This window comes from Triticum urartu, chromosome 2, assembly GCF_003073215.2.
Source record: "Triticum urartu cultivar G1812 chromosome 2, Tu2.1, whole genome shotgun sequence".
Classification (NCBI taxonomy): domain Eukaryota; kingdom Viridiplantae; phylum Streptophyta; class Magnoliopsida; order Poales; family Poaceae; genus Triticum; species Triticum urartu.
The window spans coordinates 509,409,704-509,430,920 of record NC_053023.1 but is presented as its reverse complement, the minus strand read 5'-3'; the positions used below and the strand labels follow the sequence as shown (position 1 = coordinate 509,430,920).

General features: G+C 49.6%; 1 protein-coding gene across 1 annotated transcript; it reads left to right on the top strand.

The window, feature by feature from the left end:
* Positions 1 to 1,751: 1,751 nt before the first annotated feature.
* LOC125538321 (probable L-ascorbate peroxidase 7, chloroplastic) lies at positions 1,752 to 19,434 on the top strand. The gene is made up of 12 exons (XM_048701584.1): positions 1,752 to 2,026; positions 2,115 to 2,243; positions 3,277 to 3,397; positions 3,489 to 3,589; positions 3,687 to 3,774; positions 17,789 to 17,856; positions 17,941 to 18,027; positions 18,392 to 18,466; positions 18,547 to 18,624; positions 18,716 to 18,820; positions 18,976 to 19,048; positions 19,160 to 19,434. The coding sequence occupies exons 1-11, from the start codon at positions 1,859 to 1,861 to the stop codon at positions 18,994 to 18,996; spliced, it is 1,041 nt and encodes a 346-aa protein (XP_048557541.1). The 5' UTR covers positions 1,752 to 1,858; the 3' UTR covers positions 18,997 to 19,048; positions 19,160 to 19,434.
* The last annotated feature ends 1,783 nt before the right edge of the window (positions 19,435 to 21,217 follow it).

The following is a 21,217-nucleotide window of genomic DNA, read 5'->3' as shown; positions in this document are numbered from 1 at the left end:
CCGCAAGATTGAACCCATTACAAAGCACCTCTCCACTAAAGATAATCAATCTAGTTGGTCAAACCAAACAGATAGATCGAAGAGAAATACATAGCTATAACAATCATGCTTAATAAAGTTCGGAAAAGATTTAATTACTTTCAGTGAATAATCTGATCATAAACCACGATTCATCGGATCCCAACAAACACATCGCAAAATAAGATTACATCGGATAGAACTCCAAGAAGATCGAGGAGAACATTGTATTGAAGATCAAAGAGAGAGAAAAAAGCCATCTAGCTATTAGTTATGGACCCGTAGGTCTGTGATAAACTACTCAGGCATCATCGGAAAGTAGCAGGTATGATGTAGAAGTAGAAGCCCTCCATGATCGATTCCCCCTCCGGGAGAGTACCGAAAAACGCCTCCAGATGGGATCACGGAAGAACGGAAACTTGCGGCAGCGGAAAAAGTGTTTCGGGTGGCTCTCTGTTGGTTTTGGGAATATTTGTAAATTTATTGAGGCAGAATGATGTCATACGGAGCTACCTGGGGCCCACGAGCTCAGCGGGCACGCCTACCCCCCCCCCTCCCTAAGACGTGTCCTGTGAGCTCGCGGCTCTCCCATAGATCTTCTAGCCTCCTCCCGAACCTACTAGGGTCCCTTCTGATTCAGATAAAAACACCGTGAAGTTTCATCGTGTTTAGACTTCATCTGGTATTGATTTTCTAAAAAGCCAAAAACAAGCAAAAAAATACGAGCTGTCACTGGCCACTAGGTTAATAGGTTAACATATACAATATTGACATTAATTAATGTGCAAAAAGAAAATTACAATTCTACTATCTTTGGTACGGATTTATTAGGCCTGCCAACCAATAAAACATCAAAATCAAGACGCAATTGATGAGAATATTAGAACGTAGCAACAGCCAACCGGAGCCCTTCAATTATGGTAAAAGATCACCTCATATTGTACTAGTCGTAAAATTCAAGGCAATTATTCCCTTGATTTTCTCCTTCTTATCTATTGGGTGCATGATATCCAATAAGGACGAGATAACTGCGCATGCTCTAGCGTTGGTTGGCATGAATTACTACTAGAGTTTTTTCTTTTGAAACTCATTAATTGTGAGAGTTAATTAAAAGAATTACTACCTTCGTCCTCATTTATTGGTCCCTATGATAACATGTGCCAAATTTTGACCATAAATTTAACTAATAAAATATTCATGCATTTGACAAAAAATTACATCATTGAAAACTATGTTCAAATACGAATCCAATGATATAATTTTTGTTGACATGCACTAACATTTTGTTAGTTAAATATTTAGTCAAAATTTAGAAAAAATCATAAAAGGAACCAATAAACCAGGACTGAAGTAACTCCAAAAATGATGCATGCACCTTTTATTGTTTACGTGAACTAGGACCAAACGCCAAGACCTATGTCGTCTCACCCAAACGCTGGAATTTATGGTGTTTCGACTTTATAGCGTCGGCGCCATGTGGGCAAGTGTGGCCAGTGCGAAACGCCGAGGACCCTGGCGTCTCCCGTGCGAACCAGACGTTAAGGATGTTGGCGTGACAAAAAAATCAGAAACGAAATTCTTTCCAAAACGATATCAATCCGTGATTTAGTTAGCTAAAAAGGTCACAAATTTCGTCCTCATGAGACCCCTCCACTCTGACCAACCAACCTCTTCCCCGACCCCGAGCCCGCGACACCAACTGCAAGAGCCGAGGAAAACCCCCTCAAAACCCAGGAGCCGTGCTGAGCTGGCCCTCCCTCTCAAAGCAGTCAACCACCCGCAGCTCCTCCCTCACTCCAAAGGCCCACGGCCTACGGTCTACTCTCACCAACCCACCAGCATGGCCGAGCGTCTCGCCGCAGCCGCCACCCTCCGCGCCGCCGCTCCGTCCGGCCCCTCGCCGGCCGGCCGCCGCGCCAGGCCATCCAGCTCTGCCTTCTTCCCCTCCTCGTCCTCCCCGGCTCTCCGCCTCGTCAGCCTCCGCGCCGCGTCCTCTCGGCCCTCCCAGGTCGGTGTCGATTAGGTTCGGGCGGCCCAGGGTTTGGACCCAAATGTTCTTGTTGCTGACTTGTGTTTGGTTATGTGCGTGATCGCAGAAGGCCAAGTCGGCGGGGAGGGGGCGATCGGTGAGGTGCATGGCGGCGGCGTCGGACGCGGCACAGCTGAAGGCCGCGCGCGAGGACATCAGGGAGCTGCTCAACACAACCCACTGCCACCCCATCCTGGTATGGTACCTCATAGCGACACGGCGATGGCGCGCTTTTAGGCTACTACTAGGAAATTTATGCCTTGCAACAGCGTCGTCAATTAGGACAGTAAGGTGAATTCGATCCTTAGAGCAGTGCTGGGATTTTAACATCATAAAGTGCTTAGACAGTCTGCCTCTCAAAAAGGCTTGCCAACATATATTTCCACTGGTCAAACCGCAACAACTTTTCTGAATTAGACTCTGTGTCAAGTGATTTTCTTGTGTTATTTGTGCCAGGCTCTAGCGTCCATTGGCCCATCGAGTTCCATTTCTTCACTGTGGAGCTTAATATGCTTCCTTTTTTTATGTATGGAGCTTAGCCCTACTATACTGAAAAGGTTATGGTTACACATGAGACATTTGTTGTAATTTAATAGAATGAAGTGTGAAGAGATTTGACCAATCAGGATATGAGAAGATTTCAGTTACTTAGCCATCAAACGTGCAGAGTATTTAAAGGGCATTGTCTGATATGAACCTTATGTAAAAGGGTGCACCCAGTGCTGAAAGCTCCCACACAAGGTGGGGTCTGGGGAAGGGAATTTCTAGACAGCCTCACCCTTGCACAATAACCCTTCTGTTATGAACGTTATGTCATAGTAACAAATGTTGCATCGACATTACACAAATGAAGAGCATTATCAACTGCACTCTTTATGCAGACCTCTCTTTTAATTTGTTATATACCGCATTTTCTTGTATTTTACCTTTGTATGGTCATAGGAAGTTTATCCTTGTCAGTAACAATCTTTGATATTTTCTTCCCAGTTGGCAGTCATAAAAGCTTAAGGCATAGATAGGGATGCCATCTGTCCAAATAAGCACTGTCCACTGGAACTTTTCAAAACGAAAAATCATAGAAGTGAAACTTTCCATTTTGATGCAACTACTTAGTGCAATGCAGCGGTACAGGGCCATTTTTGCTTTGGTTTTACCATTCTAATAATCTTTGGTTTTACCACCTCGTTCTGTTCCAAGATTATTAATTGTTATTTGTTTGCTGCATCAAGGTTCGTTTGGGTTGGCATGATTCTGGCACATATGACAAAAATATTAAGGACTGGCCAGAACGAGGTGGAGCTAATGGAAGTTTAAGATTTGATGTTGAACTAAAGCATGGAGCCAATGCCGGTACAGTTACCTGGATTTTCACCAGTACATTTCTTTGCTCCTCCTATGTCAACAGCTAGTAACTGAAAGTCCTGATCGGGTATCCTTAAAGGTTTGGTAAATGCTCTAAAGCTTGTGCAACCGATCAAGGACAAATACCCCAGTATAACTTATGCGGATTTATTCCAGTTGGCAAGTGCTACAGCAATTGAGGTCTGACCTTTCCCTCACTGTATCTGTCTAGGTTAGAATTAATATATCAATACTGTATTCAAACCTAATTTCCTTACATTTCTCAATCTGGTACCAGGAAGCTGGTGGCCCAAAGATTCCAATGAAATATGGACGGGTTGATGTCACAGGACCTGAGCAGTGTCCACCTGAAGGGAAGCTTCCTGGTTAGAAATTTTGTTCACTGCACATTCCAGCTCGTTGTGTTCTGTATATCCTTCTCTCTCTCTCATCTTTGAGTTTGTAAATATGTTTCAAAAATGCGAAACATCCCCCGACTGCTTTGTGGAAGCGTTTAGGAAGGTTTGCCACACTTGTGCTTTTCCATTGCATGTTAATATATAGACAAATATTACAATCCTAACCATAAATGGGAGAGATCACAATAATAACGATTCTCCTCAATTTAGGGGATTAGGAGATATGTCACGATACGTGACATATTAGTCTAACACTCCCCCACAGTCACAACGGGAGGAGAGCGGACGTTGAGACTGGACCGAAAATCCAGAAACAACGGCGACGGTAATACCTTCGTCAAGATGTCGGCGAACAGGCGAGACGAGGGGACATGTAGCACGCAGACTTGACCCATGGCGACACGATCGCGAACGAAGTGGAGGTTGATCTCGATGTGTTTGGTGCACTGATGCTGAACAGGGTTCATGGACATGTAGACGGCGCTGGCGTTGTCGCAGAACACAACTATAGCAGGAGGGGACGGCGCTGAACAGGGTTCATGGACATGTAGACGGCGCTGAAGCTAGTGGAGAAGTTGCCGAATCCAACTAGCCTCAGCGACGGCGTTGGCCATGTTGGGGAACGTAGTAATTTCAAAAAAATTCCTACGCACACGCAGGATCATGGTGATGCATAGCAACGAGAGGGGAGAGTGTTGTCTACGTACTCTCGTAGACCGTTCGCGGAAGCGTTATATCAACGCGGTTGATGTAGTCGTACGTCTTCACGATCCGACCGATCCAAGTACCGAAAGCACGGCACCTTCGAGTTCTGCACACATTCGGCTCGGTGACGTCCTCGCCTTCTCGATCCAGCAAGAGGGGCGAAGTAGTAGATAAGTTCCGGCAGCACGACGGCGTGGTGACGGTGTTGGTGAAGAACAATCTTCGCAGGGCTTCGCCTAAGCACTACGAAAACTATGACGGAGGATAAACTAGAGGGGACGGGGTTGCCGGCACACGGCTTGGTGTTTCTTGATGTGTCTTGGGTGCTAGCCCCCCTCTATTTATATGTTGAACCTTGGGGTCGAAACTTGGAGTAAAAGCCTCCACAAGGTCGGTTTCACCCGAAAGGCAAGAGTCCTTCTCGGACTCCAGGGCCAGACGCCAGGGTTCCCGGCGTCTGGACCCAGACGCCAGGGACCCTGGCGTCTGGCCCCTGGACTCCGCAAAACTTCCTTTTGCGCTTTCCAAAAACCTTGGGGCTTTCCCCTTTGGCCCAAATAAAGTGTTCTCGTACCCAAACATTTCGGGAAACATCCGGAACCCCTTCCGGTGAATTCCGGAACCCTTTCGGTGACCAAACACTATTATCCCATATATCAAACTTTATCTCCGGACCATTCCGGAGTTCCTCGTTATGTCCGTGATCTCATCCCGGACTCCGAACAACATTCGGTCACCAACATACATAACTCATATAGTACTATATCGCCAACGAACGTTAAGCGTGCGGACCCTACGGGTTCGAGAACTATGTAGACATGACCGAGACACCTCTCTGGTCAATAACCAATAGCGGGACCTGGATGCCCATATTGGCTCCTACATATTCTACGAAGATCTTTATCGGTCAGACCGCATAACAACATATGTTGTTTCCTTTGTCATCGGTATGTTACTTGCTCGAGATTCGATCGTTGGTATCTCAATACCTAGTTCAATCTCGTTACCAGCAAGTCTCTTTACTCGTTCCGTAATACATCATCCCGCAACTAACTTATTAGTTGCAATGCTTGCAAGGCTTATAGTGATGTGCATTACCGAGTGGGCCCAGAGATACCTCTCCGACAATCGGAGTGACAAATCCTAATCTCGAAATACGCCAACCCAACAAGTACCTTCGGAGACACCTGTAGAGCACCTTTATAATCACCCAGTTACGTTGTGACGTTTGGTGGCACACAAAGTGTTCCTCCGGTAAACGGGAGTTGCATAATCTCATAGTCATAAGAACATGTATAAGTCATGAAGAAAGCAATAGCAACAAACTAAACGATCAAGTGCTAAGCTAACGGAATGGGTCAAGTCAATCACATCATTCTCCTAATGATGTGATCCCGTTAATCAAATGACAACTCATGTCAATGGCTAGGAAACATAACCATCTTTGATCAACGAGCTAGTCAAGTAGAGGCATACTAGTGACACTCTGTTTGTCTATGTATTCACACAAGTATTATGTTTCCGGTTAATACAATTCTAGCATGAATAATAAACATTTATCATGATATAAGGAAATAAATAATAACTTTATTATTGCCTCTAGGGCATATTTCCTTCAGGCCACAGCGCGGTACTCGGCTTCGGCGCTAGAGCAAGAGACCGTGTGTTGCCGCTTGGACGACCAAGAAACGAGGTTGTCACCGAGGTAGACGCAGAAGCCTAACGTAGAGCATCGAGTGTCGGGGCAACCAGCCTAGTCGGCGTCAGTGTAGGTGACCATGGAGTCCGGTGAAGATGAGTAGAGCTGGAGTCCATGAGAGCATGCCCTTGACGGAGCGCAAGATGCGCTTGATGGCCGCAAGGTGCTGCTCACGAGGGTCGTGCATGCGAAGACATGCCTGTTGAACGACATACGCGATGTCGGGTCGCGTGAAGGTGAGGTACTGCAGAACCTCGACGAGACTCCAGTACTTAGTGGGATCGACCACGGGAGGGCCGGCGGTGGCAGCGAACTTTGGCGACGTGTTGACCGGTGTTGTGGCGGACTTGCAAGCAGTCATGCCGTCCCTGTCTAGAATTTCCCCGGCGTACTTGGCTTGCGAGAGGTGCATGTCGAGGACGAATGATGAGGTATTTGAGTGTGAACACGTGAAGCCAATCGAGGTGATGAAGGTCGCGAAGCGCTGGTACCACGCATGAGGAGCCTGCTTGAGACCGTAGAGCGAATGGTTCAGCCGACAGACATGCTCGGGGTGAGTAGAGTCGAGGAAGCCGGTGGGTTGACGACAGTAGATGACCTCAGCAAGTGAGTCGTGGAGGAAGGCGTTCTTAACGTCGAGCTGTCGAGTCTCCTAATTGAGAGAGAGCACGATGGAGAGTATGATGCGCACCGTGGCCGGTTTAACAACCGAACTGAAAGTCTCGTCGAAGTCCATGCCTTGCTCCTGAGAAAAACCGCGAAGCACTCAATGTGCTTTGTAGCGGTCGAGGGAGTCGTCGGGCTTGAGCTTGTGGCGAAACACCCACTTGCTGGAGAAGATGTTGGCGTTCTGAGGCGGTGGCACAAGATTCCAAGTGTTGTTGCTGAGGAGTGTGCGGTATTCCGCGGTCATTGCATCAAGCCAGTTGGGATCCTTGAGAGCAGGACGGGCAGAGGTAGGAACCGGTGAGTACCTTATGGATGTCGGAGGTGCTGCGCGTGCGATGAATAGGCGCTGGAGGGGCGTGCGACGAGGGTGGGGTGCGCGATGATGGGGGTGCAGGTGTGGTGACCTGGGGAGGGCGGACGACAATGTGCAAGGTGTTGTCGTCGTCGAGGAAATCATATGTGGTAGCAATGGGAGGCTGTGGGGAGGCAAAGGGAAAAGTCATCTCATTGAAAACAACGTGGCGAGAGATGATGATGCGATGGGTGGTGAGATCCATGCTCTGATACCATGAAAGCGTTTTGGAAGGTTTGCCACACTTGGGGTTTTTCCATTGCATGTTAATATACAGACAAATATTACAATCCTAACCATAAATGGGAGATCACAATAATATCGATTCTCCTCAATTTAGGGGATTAGGAGATATGTCATGATACGTGATATATATATATATATATATATATATATTTACGGTGCTACAGCTACGGCGGGCTTACGCCGGCCTGAACCATTTTCATTATATATAAGAGAACGATACAAGACATCAGGTACAACAGAAAGCAACCAACACACACAAGAAGGCACAAGAAAGAACAGAAGAATAACCAGAAAAGAGCTACGACAAGCAACCAACACCAATAACTTAGCACCCAACACCACTAGTTGGACCGAGAAGAGCGAAAGCAAGCTTTGTTGAACCAATCAAAAGGAGATCCGTCACCGAGAAGACGTAGAGAAGAAGTTGCCGGCTGCCCTGCGATCACTCTACACCTTGAAGAGCTAGGAAGTCGCAACCACCGTTGAAGGGCATCCCACTGCCTAGCCACGTCGCGGCAAAGAGAGCCACAGACCGTGTCGAAGGGCAATGTTCCACCGAGACAGGCCCTGCACCTCCTCTAGGCCACACCACGGCCACCATCAAAAACAAAGAGAACCAAAGCACTATGCCAGGCTGTTACACAAATCCCGGGTCCACTATCACCATTGTTTCCAACCCACATGCGTCAACCAGGCCCAACCGGAGAGCAACACCGACTTATGAAAGGCCTTGAGCCCTCTCCCCCCAAAAGACTAGCCTGTTAGGAGGGGACACCCCCGCCCTTATAAGTCGTGTTATGTCTCTTGTAAATAGCATGACAAGATAACCATAGCATCAGCAAGAAGACATGTTCATGAAGCTAACCATGGCAATAGCAAGTTCATAGCATGCATGGATCACTAGCAACAACCATGGCAAAATTGATTAACATGTAAACAATCTGCCAGGAACATTTTATAGCAAAAGTAGAGCAAGATTAAGACATGCTAGGGCACTCCATAAATGCAAACAGGGGCATGGATGGATAGAGCATAACCATATGTCCAAAACATCCTTACTGAAGCAACTCAAAACAAGCATGTATCTCACTGTAGCATCCTGTTTACATGGTATCAAAATAACAACAGGCACAAAACTTGGCAAAATCCTAAGTCCCTGAAATCAGCAATATCACGAAGGCTACTTTGCATGCTTGTGCTAGTCACCACATAGATCACAAAATACATGGTAAGCACCCCTGTAAAGATAGCATGACATAGATCAAAACACATGTAGAGTTCATCCTCTTATGATGCACACATCAAATGTGGCAAAAATGACAAATCATCATAATCTGATAAGTAGCAGCAGTAAACATTTTATAGCACTCTTGCATCAACTATTAGGGCATCAAGATGAACTCAAACAAGGATGCCACAATGGAATGAAATGAAGAGCATCTCACAATGAACATTTTGATATATAATATGCATGAAATGGAGCTATGGTCACCGAGATGTGACATGATGAACAGGGGCATAGAATATATGGATTCGGGGACTTAAGAGAAAAATCAACCTCCGAGAAAGTCAACGCGGGACGGAGAGATCCCGGGACGGATCCGGGGCGTTTGGACGGATGAACCGGTGGATCTCATCCACCCGGGGTGGATCTGCCCGGAGAGAGCTCCGGCGGGCTCCGAGCGGATTCCGGCGACACGGGAACTCCGGCGAACAGTGGCGGAGCTCGAGGCGTGGCGCGGCAGGCGGGGTCTGGCGGGGCCGGGCGGCGGAGGAAGCGGCGGGCGGTGGCCGGAGTGGCGGCGGAGCGCTCCGGCGATGGTGGCGGAGTCCGGCGGCGGTGGCGAGGCTCGTCGGCGGGAGGAGCAAGGCGGCGCTTGGGCGGCGTGCGGATGCGGGCGGCAGGGCCGCGGGCGGCGGCGCGGGATCCGGGCCCAACGGGCCGGATCTGGGCCGCGGCGGGCCGGTGCGGCGGGAGTGCCGACTGGGACAGGTGGCGGCCGCGGGTTGGAGGAGAGCGGCGGCGGGGCTGAGGTGGCGGCCTCTCATTGGCCGGAGCGACGTGGCGGCGGCGGTGGACGCGTCCGACGGCGGATGGATATGTCCGGTGGCGCGGGGAGGAGTGGACCGCGAATTTCGGAGAGGGGCACATATTTATAGGTAGAGGGAGTTTGGAGTGTCCAAATAGAGTGTAGTTTTCGCCCACACGATCGTGATCCGACGACGGAGGACATGGAAGTGGTTTGGATGGGTTATTGAGCCGTTTTGGAGGGGTGTTGGGCTGCAACACAGGAGGCCTTCCCGGTTACCCGGTTAACCGTTGGAGTATCAAACGGACTCCAAATGGCATGAAATTTGACAGGCGGTCTACCGGTGGTGTACCAAGGCCACTTGACAAATCTCGGTCCATTCCAAGAACGTTTAACACCCACTCACGAAAGAGACAAAAAGGGGACGCCAGTGCATGTAGGAGTGTCGGATTGCGAAACGGACAACGGGGAAAAGGTTCGGATGCATGAGACGAACATGAATGCAAATGCGATGCACATGATGACATGATATGAAATGCATGACATGAACAAAATGTAAAACGAAAGACAAAAACTCAACCACGAAGGGAATCTCCTATCGCATCTCTGGAAAAGGCAAGAGTCGGAGTTACAAATATGGAAAGTTGTATCCGGGGCGTTACAACACTCCACCACTACGAGAGGATCTCGTCCTGAGATCTAGGATGGCACCAGAGGGAAATGGAAGAGGAAGAGAAGAGGTGAAACTAAGTTGCTTCTTTGACAAATGAGTGAAACCACAAAACCTTGAGAGGTTAAACCATTTCGAGAAAATAATACAACGGAGATGGACGAAGTTGAAAACACTCCGTTAGGAAAGAGGAACAAGGAAGAACAAATTCGGGCAGCACTCCGGTTGAAAAGTGATACGAAACTTGATAAGATGAAAAGAACTTGAGCAGAGGACGTAACACTCCTGTTAAGTGGATAAGCATGAAAAGAACACGATCTTCATACTTCGAGATGATGAGTGAAGAGAGCAACATGACGAAGCCTCCGGAAGAAAGAATAGAAGATAGATCATTGGAATGAAAGAATGGAGAAGAAAATGCCAACTTTTGCCACAAATGAGCTTGGAAAGCACCCTTAGGAGAGGTGTCGAACGGAGTTGTTGGAAAACCAACAACGAAAAGAGTAAGCTTGTACTGGGCTTATGGGAAACTTCTCAAAATTGAGGCGAAATTCTGCCACTACGAAAACAATAGATTGGATTGATATCAACAAGGAGACGAGAAACTTATCTCACCGGGAGGATAAATGAAGAACTTGGGTCATTTATAAGCACCATAAATAGCAACAATCCTTCGGGAAAGCTTTAGGTGAAATATAACCCAGTATAACTCCAATGAAGAGATTGATGGATTGAAAAGATGTCTTGAGCGAAGAGAAAATGATGGATTTAGATATGTCACTCTTGAAAACTTGTGAATCATGAAACACGAAGGGAAATTTCTAAGAATGACATAACACCACCGCAAAAGATAAGGTAGAAAGAATTGCACTTCGGATGCAAGATGAAGAATGCTTGAACTCCTCAAAACAAGGCATGTGTGAACACCATGTTTAATTGAGAGTACAGCTTGGCGGATCATAACTTCAAGAGAAAACTTAAAGAACGAATGAAGAATGAAAGAAATCCTTGATGAGCCACCATGTTGAGCCTCTATGAAGAATTCCGGAAGAAACCTTGCAATGATTAGATGAAGCTTTGAAATGATATAACCGAGAAAACTTGGAACTCAGGAAAAGAAAGATGAACAATTGAAATCAACAATTTTGATGAACCTCCGGAACAAGGAATTAATCATTTGGGTGAAACAAGAATAAGAATTATGTTATGCTCATCCTTCACCAATATAAATTGATAACAAGCAACGGATTTGGCATACTACTTGACTCAACCGCGCAGTTTATCTGAACTTGCTGCTGCCTACAACGCCAACACCATCCTTGAGCAAGCAGCCAAGCACCGACCGCCAAAGCACGGTAACCATGCTAGTTGAAGAGGAGGACGTCGGGAGGCTGGAGCTCGCCTCGGGCTTCCTCCCACCCCCATCCATCCTGTCCCTCACGCCGATGCTGGGCGGATCCTGCGTCCTTGTACGCCGCCACGCCGGCCCGCTGGATGCGACGCCCCCCGCAGCTAGCGGTTCCTGAGTCCTGATGCCGCACGACCGTAGCTCCTAGCGGCGCGTGCTCAAGCGCGGCGTCCGGCTGGATGCGACGCTCCCGACGCCGCACCACCGCGACTCCCGGTGACGCGTGCTCAAGCGCGACGGCCAGCTGGATGCGGCGCTCCCGACGCCGCACGACTGCGTCTCCCGGCGACGCGTGCTCAAGCGCGATGGCTGGCTGGATGGGACGCGCCCGGCAGCTCGTGCTGGATGCCCCGTGGTTATTGGTGGCTGCGGCTCCTTGCTGTTGTAGCAGGGGAGGAAGGAGGTCGTGGGAGTGGGCGGTTCCGCGTGGTCCGCTCGATTTCGAGGTACCGCTTGGAACGGCATAAACAGCGAATATGCCATTCCCTGGAATCGAGTGGTTCTGGTTCCTTTGACAATCCAAACGCAGGAATGGGGTCTGGGAACGGAACCGACCCGTGCCGTTCCACTCGGTGACAGAAACCAAACACACCCTTAGAGAACGAATGAAGATACTTGAGGGAATTTGATTCAAGAGAACGAAGAGATCACGAGCTGATAATAGAATATTTGAATGATGCGCCGGAAGAATTCCAGAACTAGAGCTGAAAGCCGAGAATGAATAAATCTTTTGAAATGATGGCATCAAGCTTGAACTTCGCATCTTTGGAAGAACGGGCAAGAATTTAAGAGGAACTCTTCTTCGGTCTTCAAATGTTAAGAATGATGATGAGAAACACCACCATGAATTGTTTAGACACTCCGGGAGAATCAAAAGCGAAGAGGTTGAGCCAACGACGAAAAGAATTTGAAAGATCTTGGAGAAAGACATATGACTGATGATAATTCATTCTTATGTCAACTTTGAAAGAATTTGAGGATAACTCCGAGAAAAATTAGAAGAGTCAGGTAAGATCCTGGAAAAAGATCTGTGGGTTAGGGCCCACTCAAAATAAACACCGTTGAAGAGATTGCTTGAAAAGAAAGATTGCACCGGTTGAATTAAATGGCTTGAATAAGATAACCTCGAAAAAGCTTGAACGGATTGATAGTGGAGACACAAATCTTCTGAGATATCTTCCGCACTCCGGAACAATTGAATAGCGGGAGGTGAAAAAAAATAAGAGAGTCTTCGGTAAGGACTTCCAACATGGAAAGCATGTGAACCAATGAAAAAAAATATGACCAACACCGAAAGCTTGGCTTGAATCCACCGGAGAAGAAAAGAACGAAGAATGATAAACTAGAAGCTCCGTTAGTATCTTCCTGAGAATCACCGGATAAGAACATTGACGGAAAGGAATGAAGAGACTTCACATCCATAAAATAGATACTTGATTAGGAAATCTGAGTCCTTGAAGAAAAAGGGTGGGAGGGCGGGAAAACAAAGGCAACTTGGGGACAGGTGAAACGAACAATGTTGGGAAAACTGAGAGATGATCTCGCGAATGGGAAAATGATAGGATCATCTTGAAGAGAATCACACCGATTGGAAAGAATTGACATGACAATCTCGATGATCACGAAGGATTAGCATCCACATAGAAATATGAGAACACCGCTTAGGAAAGGTATGGAATCAACACTTGACATTGAAGCAACTCGAATACCACAACTCAAAACATAACAAAGGATATATCTCCCACGTGTCGGGGCACGACTTAGAGGCATAGCCGCATGGTAGGCATGTCGCAAGAGGGGTAATCTTTACACATCCATGTACTGAATAAGAAAGGGATAAAGAGTTGGCTTACAATCGCCACTTCACACAAATACTAGTTAAACATACATCATCCAGAATACAATCAAGGTCCGACTACTCGAATAGCCCACAACCAATGTGGGACTAAACCCAACAATCTCCCCCTCACACATCGGTCACCCATGGGCCCGCTAACACCAGCGTTTCCAGCCCACCAACCATGACCGACCACCCGTGAGTTCACCGAGATTTATTCCGGGCACCTGGGCTTTGATACCAATTGTTACGCAATCCCGGGTCCACTATCACCATTGTTTCCGACCCACATGCGTCAACCAGGCCCAACCGAAGAGCAACACTGACTTATGAAAGGCCTTGGGCCTCCCCCCCCCCCCCAAAGACTAGCCTGTTAGGAGGGGACACCCCCGCCCTTATAAGTCGTGTTATGTCTCTCCCCACAACCGATGTGGGACTAAACCCAACAATCTGACGCCCTTGTAAAAAAAGGGAAAGCGTCTGGACTCATGGATGCGCATGCTGTCCATCCTCAGCAAGTCAGAAGCAGAAGGCAAATCAATTTGCACCAGGAGTTCTCGGCGGCACCACGGCGGATAGCGCAAGCGGCAGGTCTGATCGGATTGGTTCCGATCGAAAACAGGAGCGGCATGCGTGACGTGGAGACCAAGGCGAGCGATGCAGTTACCAGTCGGTGCAGGCAGGGCCACGTAGCAGCGCAACATGATTCTTGGCCCAGGCGGGGCTCGACCCATGAGGGAGTGACGGCGGACCAGGGTTGCAAGTCCGAGGAGCCAGCTCGGGCGCAATACGTGGCGAGGTCCTAGTTCGGCTGGCTCGCGCGTGCATGGTGGAGTTGTGTGCAGCAGATTGACACGAGTTTTTGTTGGAAAAAAACGTTAGATAATGCAGGCCATCGTATCAATTGGATGTGTCGGAGAAAACAAAGAAAAAAGGACGGGAGTATAGACCCAGGCGTCATGTGATGATGGAGTTGGTACATGTCTCTTTGGTAAGTGTACGCATGTTGGATATCTATAAGGCTCTATCTTTTGGCTCTTTGTTTTGGGCATGGATTGTGTACGTGATGGCAGCAGGATTATGACGTGGAGCCACAAATTCACAAGTGATCGATGGAGTTGGCAGGTTATGCTATATATTCAACTGTTGCACCAGAGATATACAGGAATAATATATATGTTGGAGAACTAGGTATACTTGATGGGGTAGCAGGAAGCTAAGTTGATCAAGATGAAGTGCATGCGGTCAGAGAAGGCGACATGCGTATAAGGCTTGGAGGAGTCTGGAGTGCGTTGTGGCAGCATCATGCATACACAGGGCGTCAAGGCAATACATAGATGTGCGGGCGGACACGACGCGGGGTGGAGCATGGTTGCAGTCGAGTAATTTCAGCTGGGTCGGACTGGACTGTCTGACGGATCGACGGGGACGTCGGTTAAAAAAAGAAGACGGCATTGGAATCAGCGACGACATAGGTGCGTGATGCTGATAGTGACCAGCTTCTGTGGCGTGGAAACACGTGGTGCAGGCCTGAGGGCTTGTGTAGCTTCAACAAGACTATGGCGCGGGGTTGATTCAAGGCAGTGTACACATGAGAGTTTGAAGTCGACAGGGCGGGGGGTAGCACGGCCAGCTACATGGAGTCATGTTGAAGGTGGAGCTGGAGTCTAGCAGAAGACTTCACTCTGAGCTGATGGAGGGGCTATGGCATAAGTTAACGGAGAGTCGAAGCCTATTTCAGCGGGATAGCGAGAGACACGTGGTTTTAGACTGGGTACCAGTGGTTTGAAGGAGACGTGATACTCGGCATCGGTCGGTGATGATCGGTGGTTCTCTGCAGTAGGGGTTTGAGTGGTGTGGGTTCGCGACCTTGGGAGACTCGACCAGGACAGCAGAGACGCGGTGATAGCGGCGAGGCGTGCGGTAAGCACGGGACACAGCGACAGGTCAGGGCACTGGTGGTCAGACATGTGGTCAGACAAAGTGTGCAAGGATGCTGAAGCAGTGTTGACGAGTACCAGATTCAAGTTGGTGACTGGGTCTATCGGTGCCGGTTGATGGAAAGAGTTGACCATGAAGAATCTGAGAAAGTGGCGGAAAGTCTTAATTGTCAAAAGCTGAGAGAGTACATGGCCGTATATTCTGTTGTGCTCTGTGCACATGGCAAAGTGCGGATGACAAGACAGAAGGAGGCGGAGTGCTATAGCTGTGGGACATGCCAGAGACTATCCGGAAGAACGGTGAGACAACTGCGAATTTGACTCGGGGTGACACAGGGCGACGGTGAAATTCCTTCAAGTTTCAGACAGACGGTCAAGAAAGAGCGGTGATGTTGAGTTCAGGTAACTCTTATATGTGGCGTCCAATATGTGAGTTGTTCGTTTTCACGCAGATAGTGATCGGTGTGTGATGGTGTTGAGCGGATCTTCCGAAAGTTGGAAGCACAAAGTAGAGTAATGAGGAACTTAATTTAGCTCGAGTGTTGACTGTGAAGAAGACGAGAAGGAAATACAGTTGCAGGCAGAGTCATGTGGAGTCTGGGAGTAGCGGTGGTGGTCATGGCGTATCTCAAGTCTAATGTACATGGAGGTTCGACACATGGATGAATTCAAGGTGGTGAAGAATATTCGCCAAGGTGGAGTTTGTTAGAGTTGTGTCGAATATTATTGTACAAGGTAGGTTACAGTTGGACTTGGTTTCGGATTGTGTGTAGACATGGTAGGAGTTGTGTCCTAATAGGACACTTGTATCCTAGCCCTCTCATATATATCGGGGGTAGACACGCGATATAATCTATGCCAACATAATAGCACAGGCACGCGGGGGTGCTGACGGCGTGTGCCAGTGCCCGGGCGGCCAGAGTGCGGTATTGTGACGGTGTCATGGGGAGGAGCGCCCGTAGTCATGCCTCGGGGACGTGGCCATATCGGTGAACCTTGTTAACAAATCTCGGTGTCGTGCTTGTGTGATTGCTTGGTCCTCGGTAGATCTCGACGAAACGTCTTGGATTTATTAACAAAGCCTCAGACGCCGTCGAAGGGCACCGAACACCAAGACCTCATCGTCCCACGAGCCCCCAAGAGATAGGTCAACCATCAACACCGAGGTGACCAAGGGATTAGTCGCCGCCACAGATCACTTCCACCGCCACCACCCTGCACACCAACAACCCAACAAACACTCCAATCCAGACATCAAGCTGCCAACCACGGATCCGTGGCCCCCAAAAACAACGCCCCCAACAGGGAGAAACGACATCGAGACACCGTCGTCGTCCAATCCAGAGATGGATCTGAGGCTTTCGCCTGGGGCACACGATTAAGAGGGTAACAGTAGCTTCCCGATGACGCCTTCAAGAAGGGAAACGGCGTCCAAAGGCGTCGCCATCATCATTGCCGGCAAATCGACACAAGGCTTTCGCTTGAAGCATCCCGTCCCCGTCATCTCCGATGAAGCTGGCCAATGTGCCCAGCAGCCCGAGACCTCCCCACCCTCCTACCAGTCCACGGCGAGCGTCCCCACTAGGACTAGCATGAGGCTCCGTTGACACGGAAGCTCACCTCGATCACCTGCACAACCGGAGTCGGGTCGTTGTCGGCTGCCACCTGCAATCAAGCCCTTGCCACCAACCACACCCCACCACCATCGTAGTCAAACTCTGTCGACGGCATCCACCGCCGACCCCTGGTCATGGCCACGAACGCCGGTTGGCCGGGTGAGTTCAGAATAAGCAGATCTTGGCGCCAAGGAGCATTCCAGACCGGCTAGACTGCAACCCCGCACGACCACGCAGCCCGTGCGCGCACACCACGCCGCCCAACACCTCTGCCCTTCGCCACCTGCAGGCCGGCGCCGCGCCTGACCGGCTCGCTGGATCCAGATCCAGGTCACCAGGTCCACCGGCCGCCACGCCGCCGCTGCACAGCCGCCCGCCACCGCCTCGCATCCACCACCTTGAGGCAGCCCGCGCTGGATGAGACCGCCGCCGACCGCGGCCAGATGCGCCGCCGGCAGAGGGCCTCGCGTCGCCGAACCCTGTTACCTAGATTGAGAGAGACGCCCCGCCGCCGTCGCTGGGTCCAGCGCGAGCTTTGCGGGCGGAAGCCTCTGGCGGCGGCGAGACGGGAAGGGGCGAGGGGGAGGGGTGGTGGTGGCAGCGATACGTGACATATTAGTCTAACACTTTGCATATAAACCAAGTGTATTCGTTATCTCCATAATCTTACTGATAATTCCATCGCTACATCAAAAGCACGGAGTTGTTATTAATAATTTGGAGATAAAAAAAGGCACCTGTGTATTGATAAATGCATTTAATATGATGATTGCTAATTCTTCAATTATGTGTTATTTATGTTTTTTCAGATGCTGGCCCGAGTGCTCCTGCTGACCACTTGAGGCTGGTATTCTACAGAATGGGCCTTGATGACAAGGTATGTAAATAATGATCTGTGTTACCTGTTTGCCCTTGCTGTTTCGGCTGGCGTTGTTGAGCTGTGTGTACCCTGTATCTGCAGGAAATCGTTGCTTTGTCTGGGGCACATACACTTGGAAGGTCTAGGCCTGAACGGAGTGGCTGGGGGAAACCTGAAACAAAATATACTGTATGCTGTTCTTAACTTTTCTGTGTATGTATATGCTACCTTGGATGTTGTAATTCCCAGGTTAACGATCGCATAGCATGTTGCAGTATCATTTTGACCACTGCTGGAAATTTGCATACTTAAAATTGCACTTAAAATCTCTCTGGGAACTAGCAGTGCTTATTTTCAAGATTTGTACACTTTACATAATGTTCCTTAGCCTTTGTTTACATCTGATAGTGTCAGTTGAGATATGCAAAAAAATTGTGCACACAGTCCTTATAGTACCCGCTTCAAAACATTAATGTTGTGTGCACTTGCTCCATGTAGATGTACAAGTGAATTGCCTGTGTGAGTAATGTTCTTCCATTATTTGCTTCGACAGAAAAATGGTCCTGGTGCACCTGGTGGACAATCATGGACAGCTGAGTGGCTGAAGTTTGATAACAGTTACTTCAAGGTAAGTGCCCCGTTCAATACTTTACATGCCTGGACAATTCATCCGATTTTGTTAGATCTGAGCTGGTAGCGATACTTTAGGAGATAAAAGAGAAAAGAGATCAGGATCTTCTTGTGCTGCCTACAGATGCTGCATTATTTGAGGACCCAACATTCAAGGTGAGTCTGATGCTCAAACTGTATGTTCTCGGCATCCTATGAGAGCGAAGTAATTCCTGAACTGACTGCATGAGATCCACAACGCTTTCAGGTCTATGCAGAGAAATATGCAGCAGACGAAGAAGCATTCTTTAAAGACTATGCGGAGGCTCATGCTAAACTGAGCAGCCTGGGTGCAAAGTTTGATCCTGCCGAGGTCAGTGTCAGCATCTCGTCCACAGCTTACCAAAGTGTGGGCCGCCCTTCAGTTTATTCTACAAACCATTACACACGCGTTGCTCTGCTCTCTGCTGATTTGATCCAACCTTATCGTCCTTGTGTTTCAAGCTGATCTATGTGGCTGTCCTGCAGGGATTCTCATTGGATGATTAGCGCCACGCGTGAACCAGAGAACCCTTGAAGCAGCCAAACACACTTCTAAAAGGTACATCACACCCCATCCCACTCCCCAGTTTGTTGATTCATGGCACAGCCCTTTCACCCACTTGATCCCATCGATAAAACAAAGGGCTCACTTTGTTGTGATCCCTCGCAGGACCAGGCCACGGCACAACTTAATCACCGTTGTTCCTCTCCAGCTTGGTGTCACTATACTACAGGACGAGGCATTTTCCCAACTTATTATCATACAGTACAAGATAGAGATTTTCCTTCCCAACTTGGTCAAATTGTTAGATTTGGTGGTTGAGGTCGCCAGTGCAAAAATAATACAGGCATGCCAAACAAATCTGAGCCATTCGTTCATGTGAACCTGCTCCGATGAGATATCCGTTTCATTCCAAAAATTTATCACATGATGTTTTGCCTGCCTGCACTGTGCTGTCATTTTTCTATTAGTCATGTGGCTCATCGAGCACGGTGGGGTGGTGGTGGTGGTGGTGCAGTAAACATCAGATCTGCAATACTGCAATACATAAACCCCTGGACCCTACCGCCTCTGAGGAGCTGCCTCCCGGCGTAAACCGGGAGTGATTTCCATTTGGCGAGCTCCTCCGTGTTTGTCTCCACGGGCAGGCAGAATCTTTGGAGCAGTGATCCATGGACGGCCTGCCGGCATACCTGGACCCGGTCTACGGTCCGTGCGTGCGTACCTACCAGTGGCTTGCACTAGATTGGACCGATCCGTTGGTGGTGGGTGGGCGTCCACCATTCATTCAAGGGAACAGCGCCGGTTAATAAGACATCATCAGGGCAGCAGTGCTGTGAATGAATGAATTAAGAAGGGCGTATGTGCTGTGGTGGTGGCGATGGTCCGCGACGACGGGCGCGGCATTAACTCGGATCGGCCTCACGTGCTCGCCACGTGCCGGGAGTGGTAGGCTCTGTGGCGCAAGCGGAACAACGGGCCAAAGCCCAAAACTACAAACCCCAAGGAGTGCGCACTCCGCAGGTCCGCGTCCGCTCACTTTCCCGGTGGCTGTAATCGCGCTTACCGCTCCCTCCCGCCCAAATCACCCAACCGTTTTTTGTTTACCCCTTTTGGCACCACTGGAAATGAGAAATAGGCATGACTTGTCTTGAGGTTCCTTATGCTATGTGAGAGCTACAATCACTACAAAATGTGCCCATTCCCGTGGCAAACAGCGTATAAGAACGCATGACCTAAAAACGTTTAGTGCTTGCGGTTGTGGATGGCGAGTTGTAGATTTTGGCACCATTTTTTTAGATTATGCATGCGATTGTGGGCCTCAACCGTGAACACGCCATCGTGAAAAGAAAAAGCTGCATACGATGAACCGTGGGCTTCAAGACGGTGCCTACATGAAGGTTACGACACCGAAGTGCCGCCACCACCTGACCCAAGGATCAGAGTTTTCTCTGAAGCAACACAACGGGCAGTGAGAGTCGTGGCGATGCCTTCAGGAAAGGAACGAGCTTTACCGCCATCGGTTCGTCGAAGATAGAACATGTTTTCACCCCATCTAATATTCACCGCCACCGAACATCACACCCTGACTACCACGCCGCCCACGCGGCCATGGCCACCAGGCAGCACCAAGCCACGGGCTTTGCCCAGGAGCACCGCGACACCACCACCAGGGCCGCCACCCTGGCATCCAGGACCTTGACGCCACCTCACCGCCACCCACCGCTACCCCAACCAAAGAGACGAGTGGAAAGAAACCGCCTTTCGCACCCCTGAGCTGTCCCCAGCGTCGAGACCCAATAGGCCGGCCAAAACTGGCCACCATCGACCCGTCCTGTCGCTGGGCGCGAGACGAGCTCGGTCCTGCCGCCGGGCGCGAGACGAGTCAGGTCTTGCTGCCGGGCGTGGGACGAGTCTGGTCCTGCTGCCGCGCGCGAGACGAGCTCGGTCCTGCTGCCGGACGCGAGACGAGCTCGGTCCTGCCGTCGGGCGTGAGACGAGTCAGGTCCTGCTGCCGGGCGTGAGACGAGTCTGGTCCTGCTGTCGGGCGCGAGACGAGCTCGGTCCTGCTGCCAGGCGCGAGACGAGCTCGGTCCTGCTGCCAGGCGCGAGACAAGCGATGGGCCGCAGCTGGGAGAGGGCCGACCCACCGATGAGGGTAGCGCCCGAACGACGGGGAGAGGAATCGAAGGTCGACAAGGGTGCTCACCGACAGGCAGACGCCGA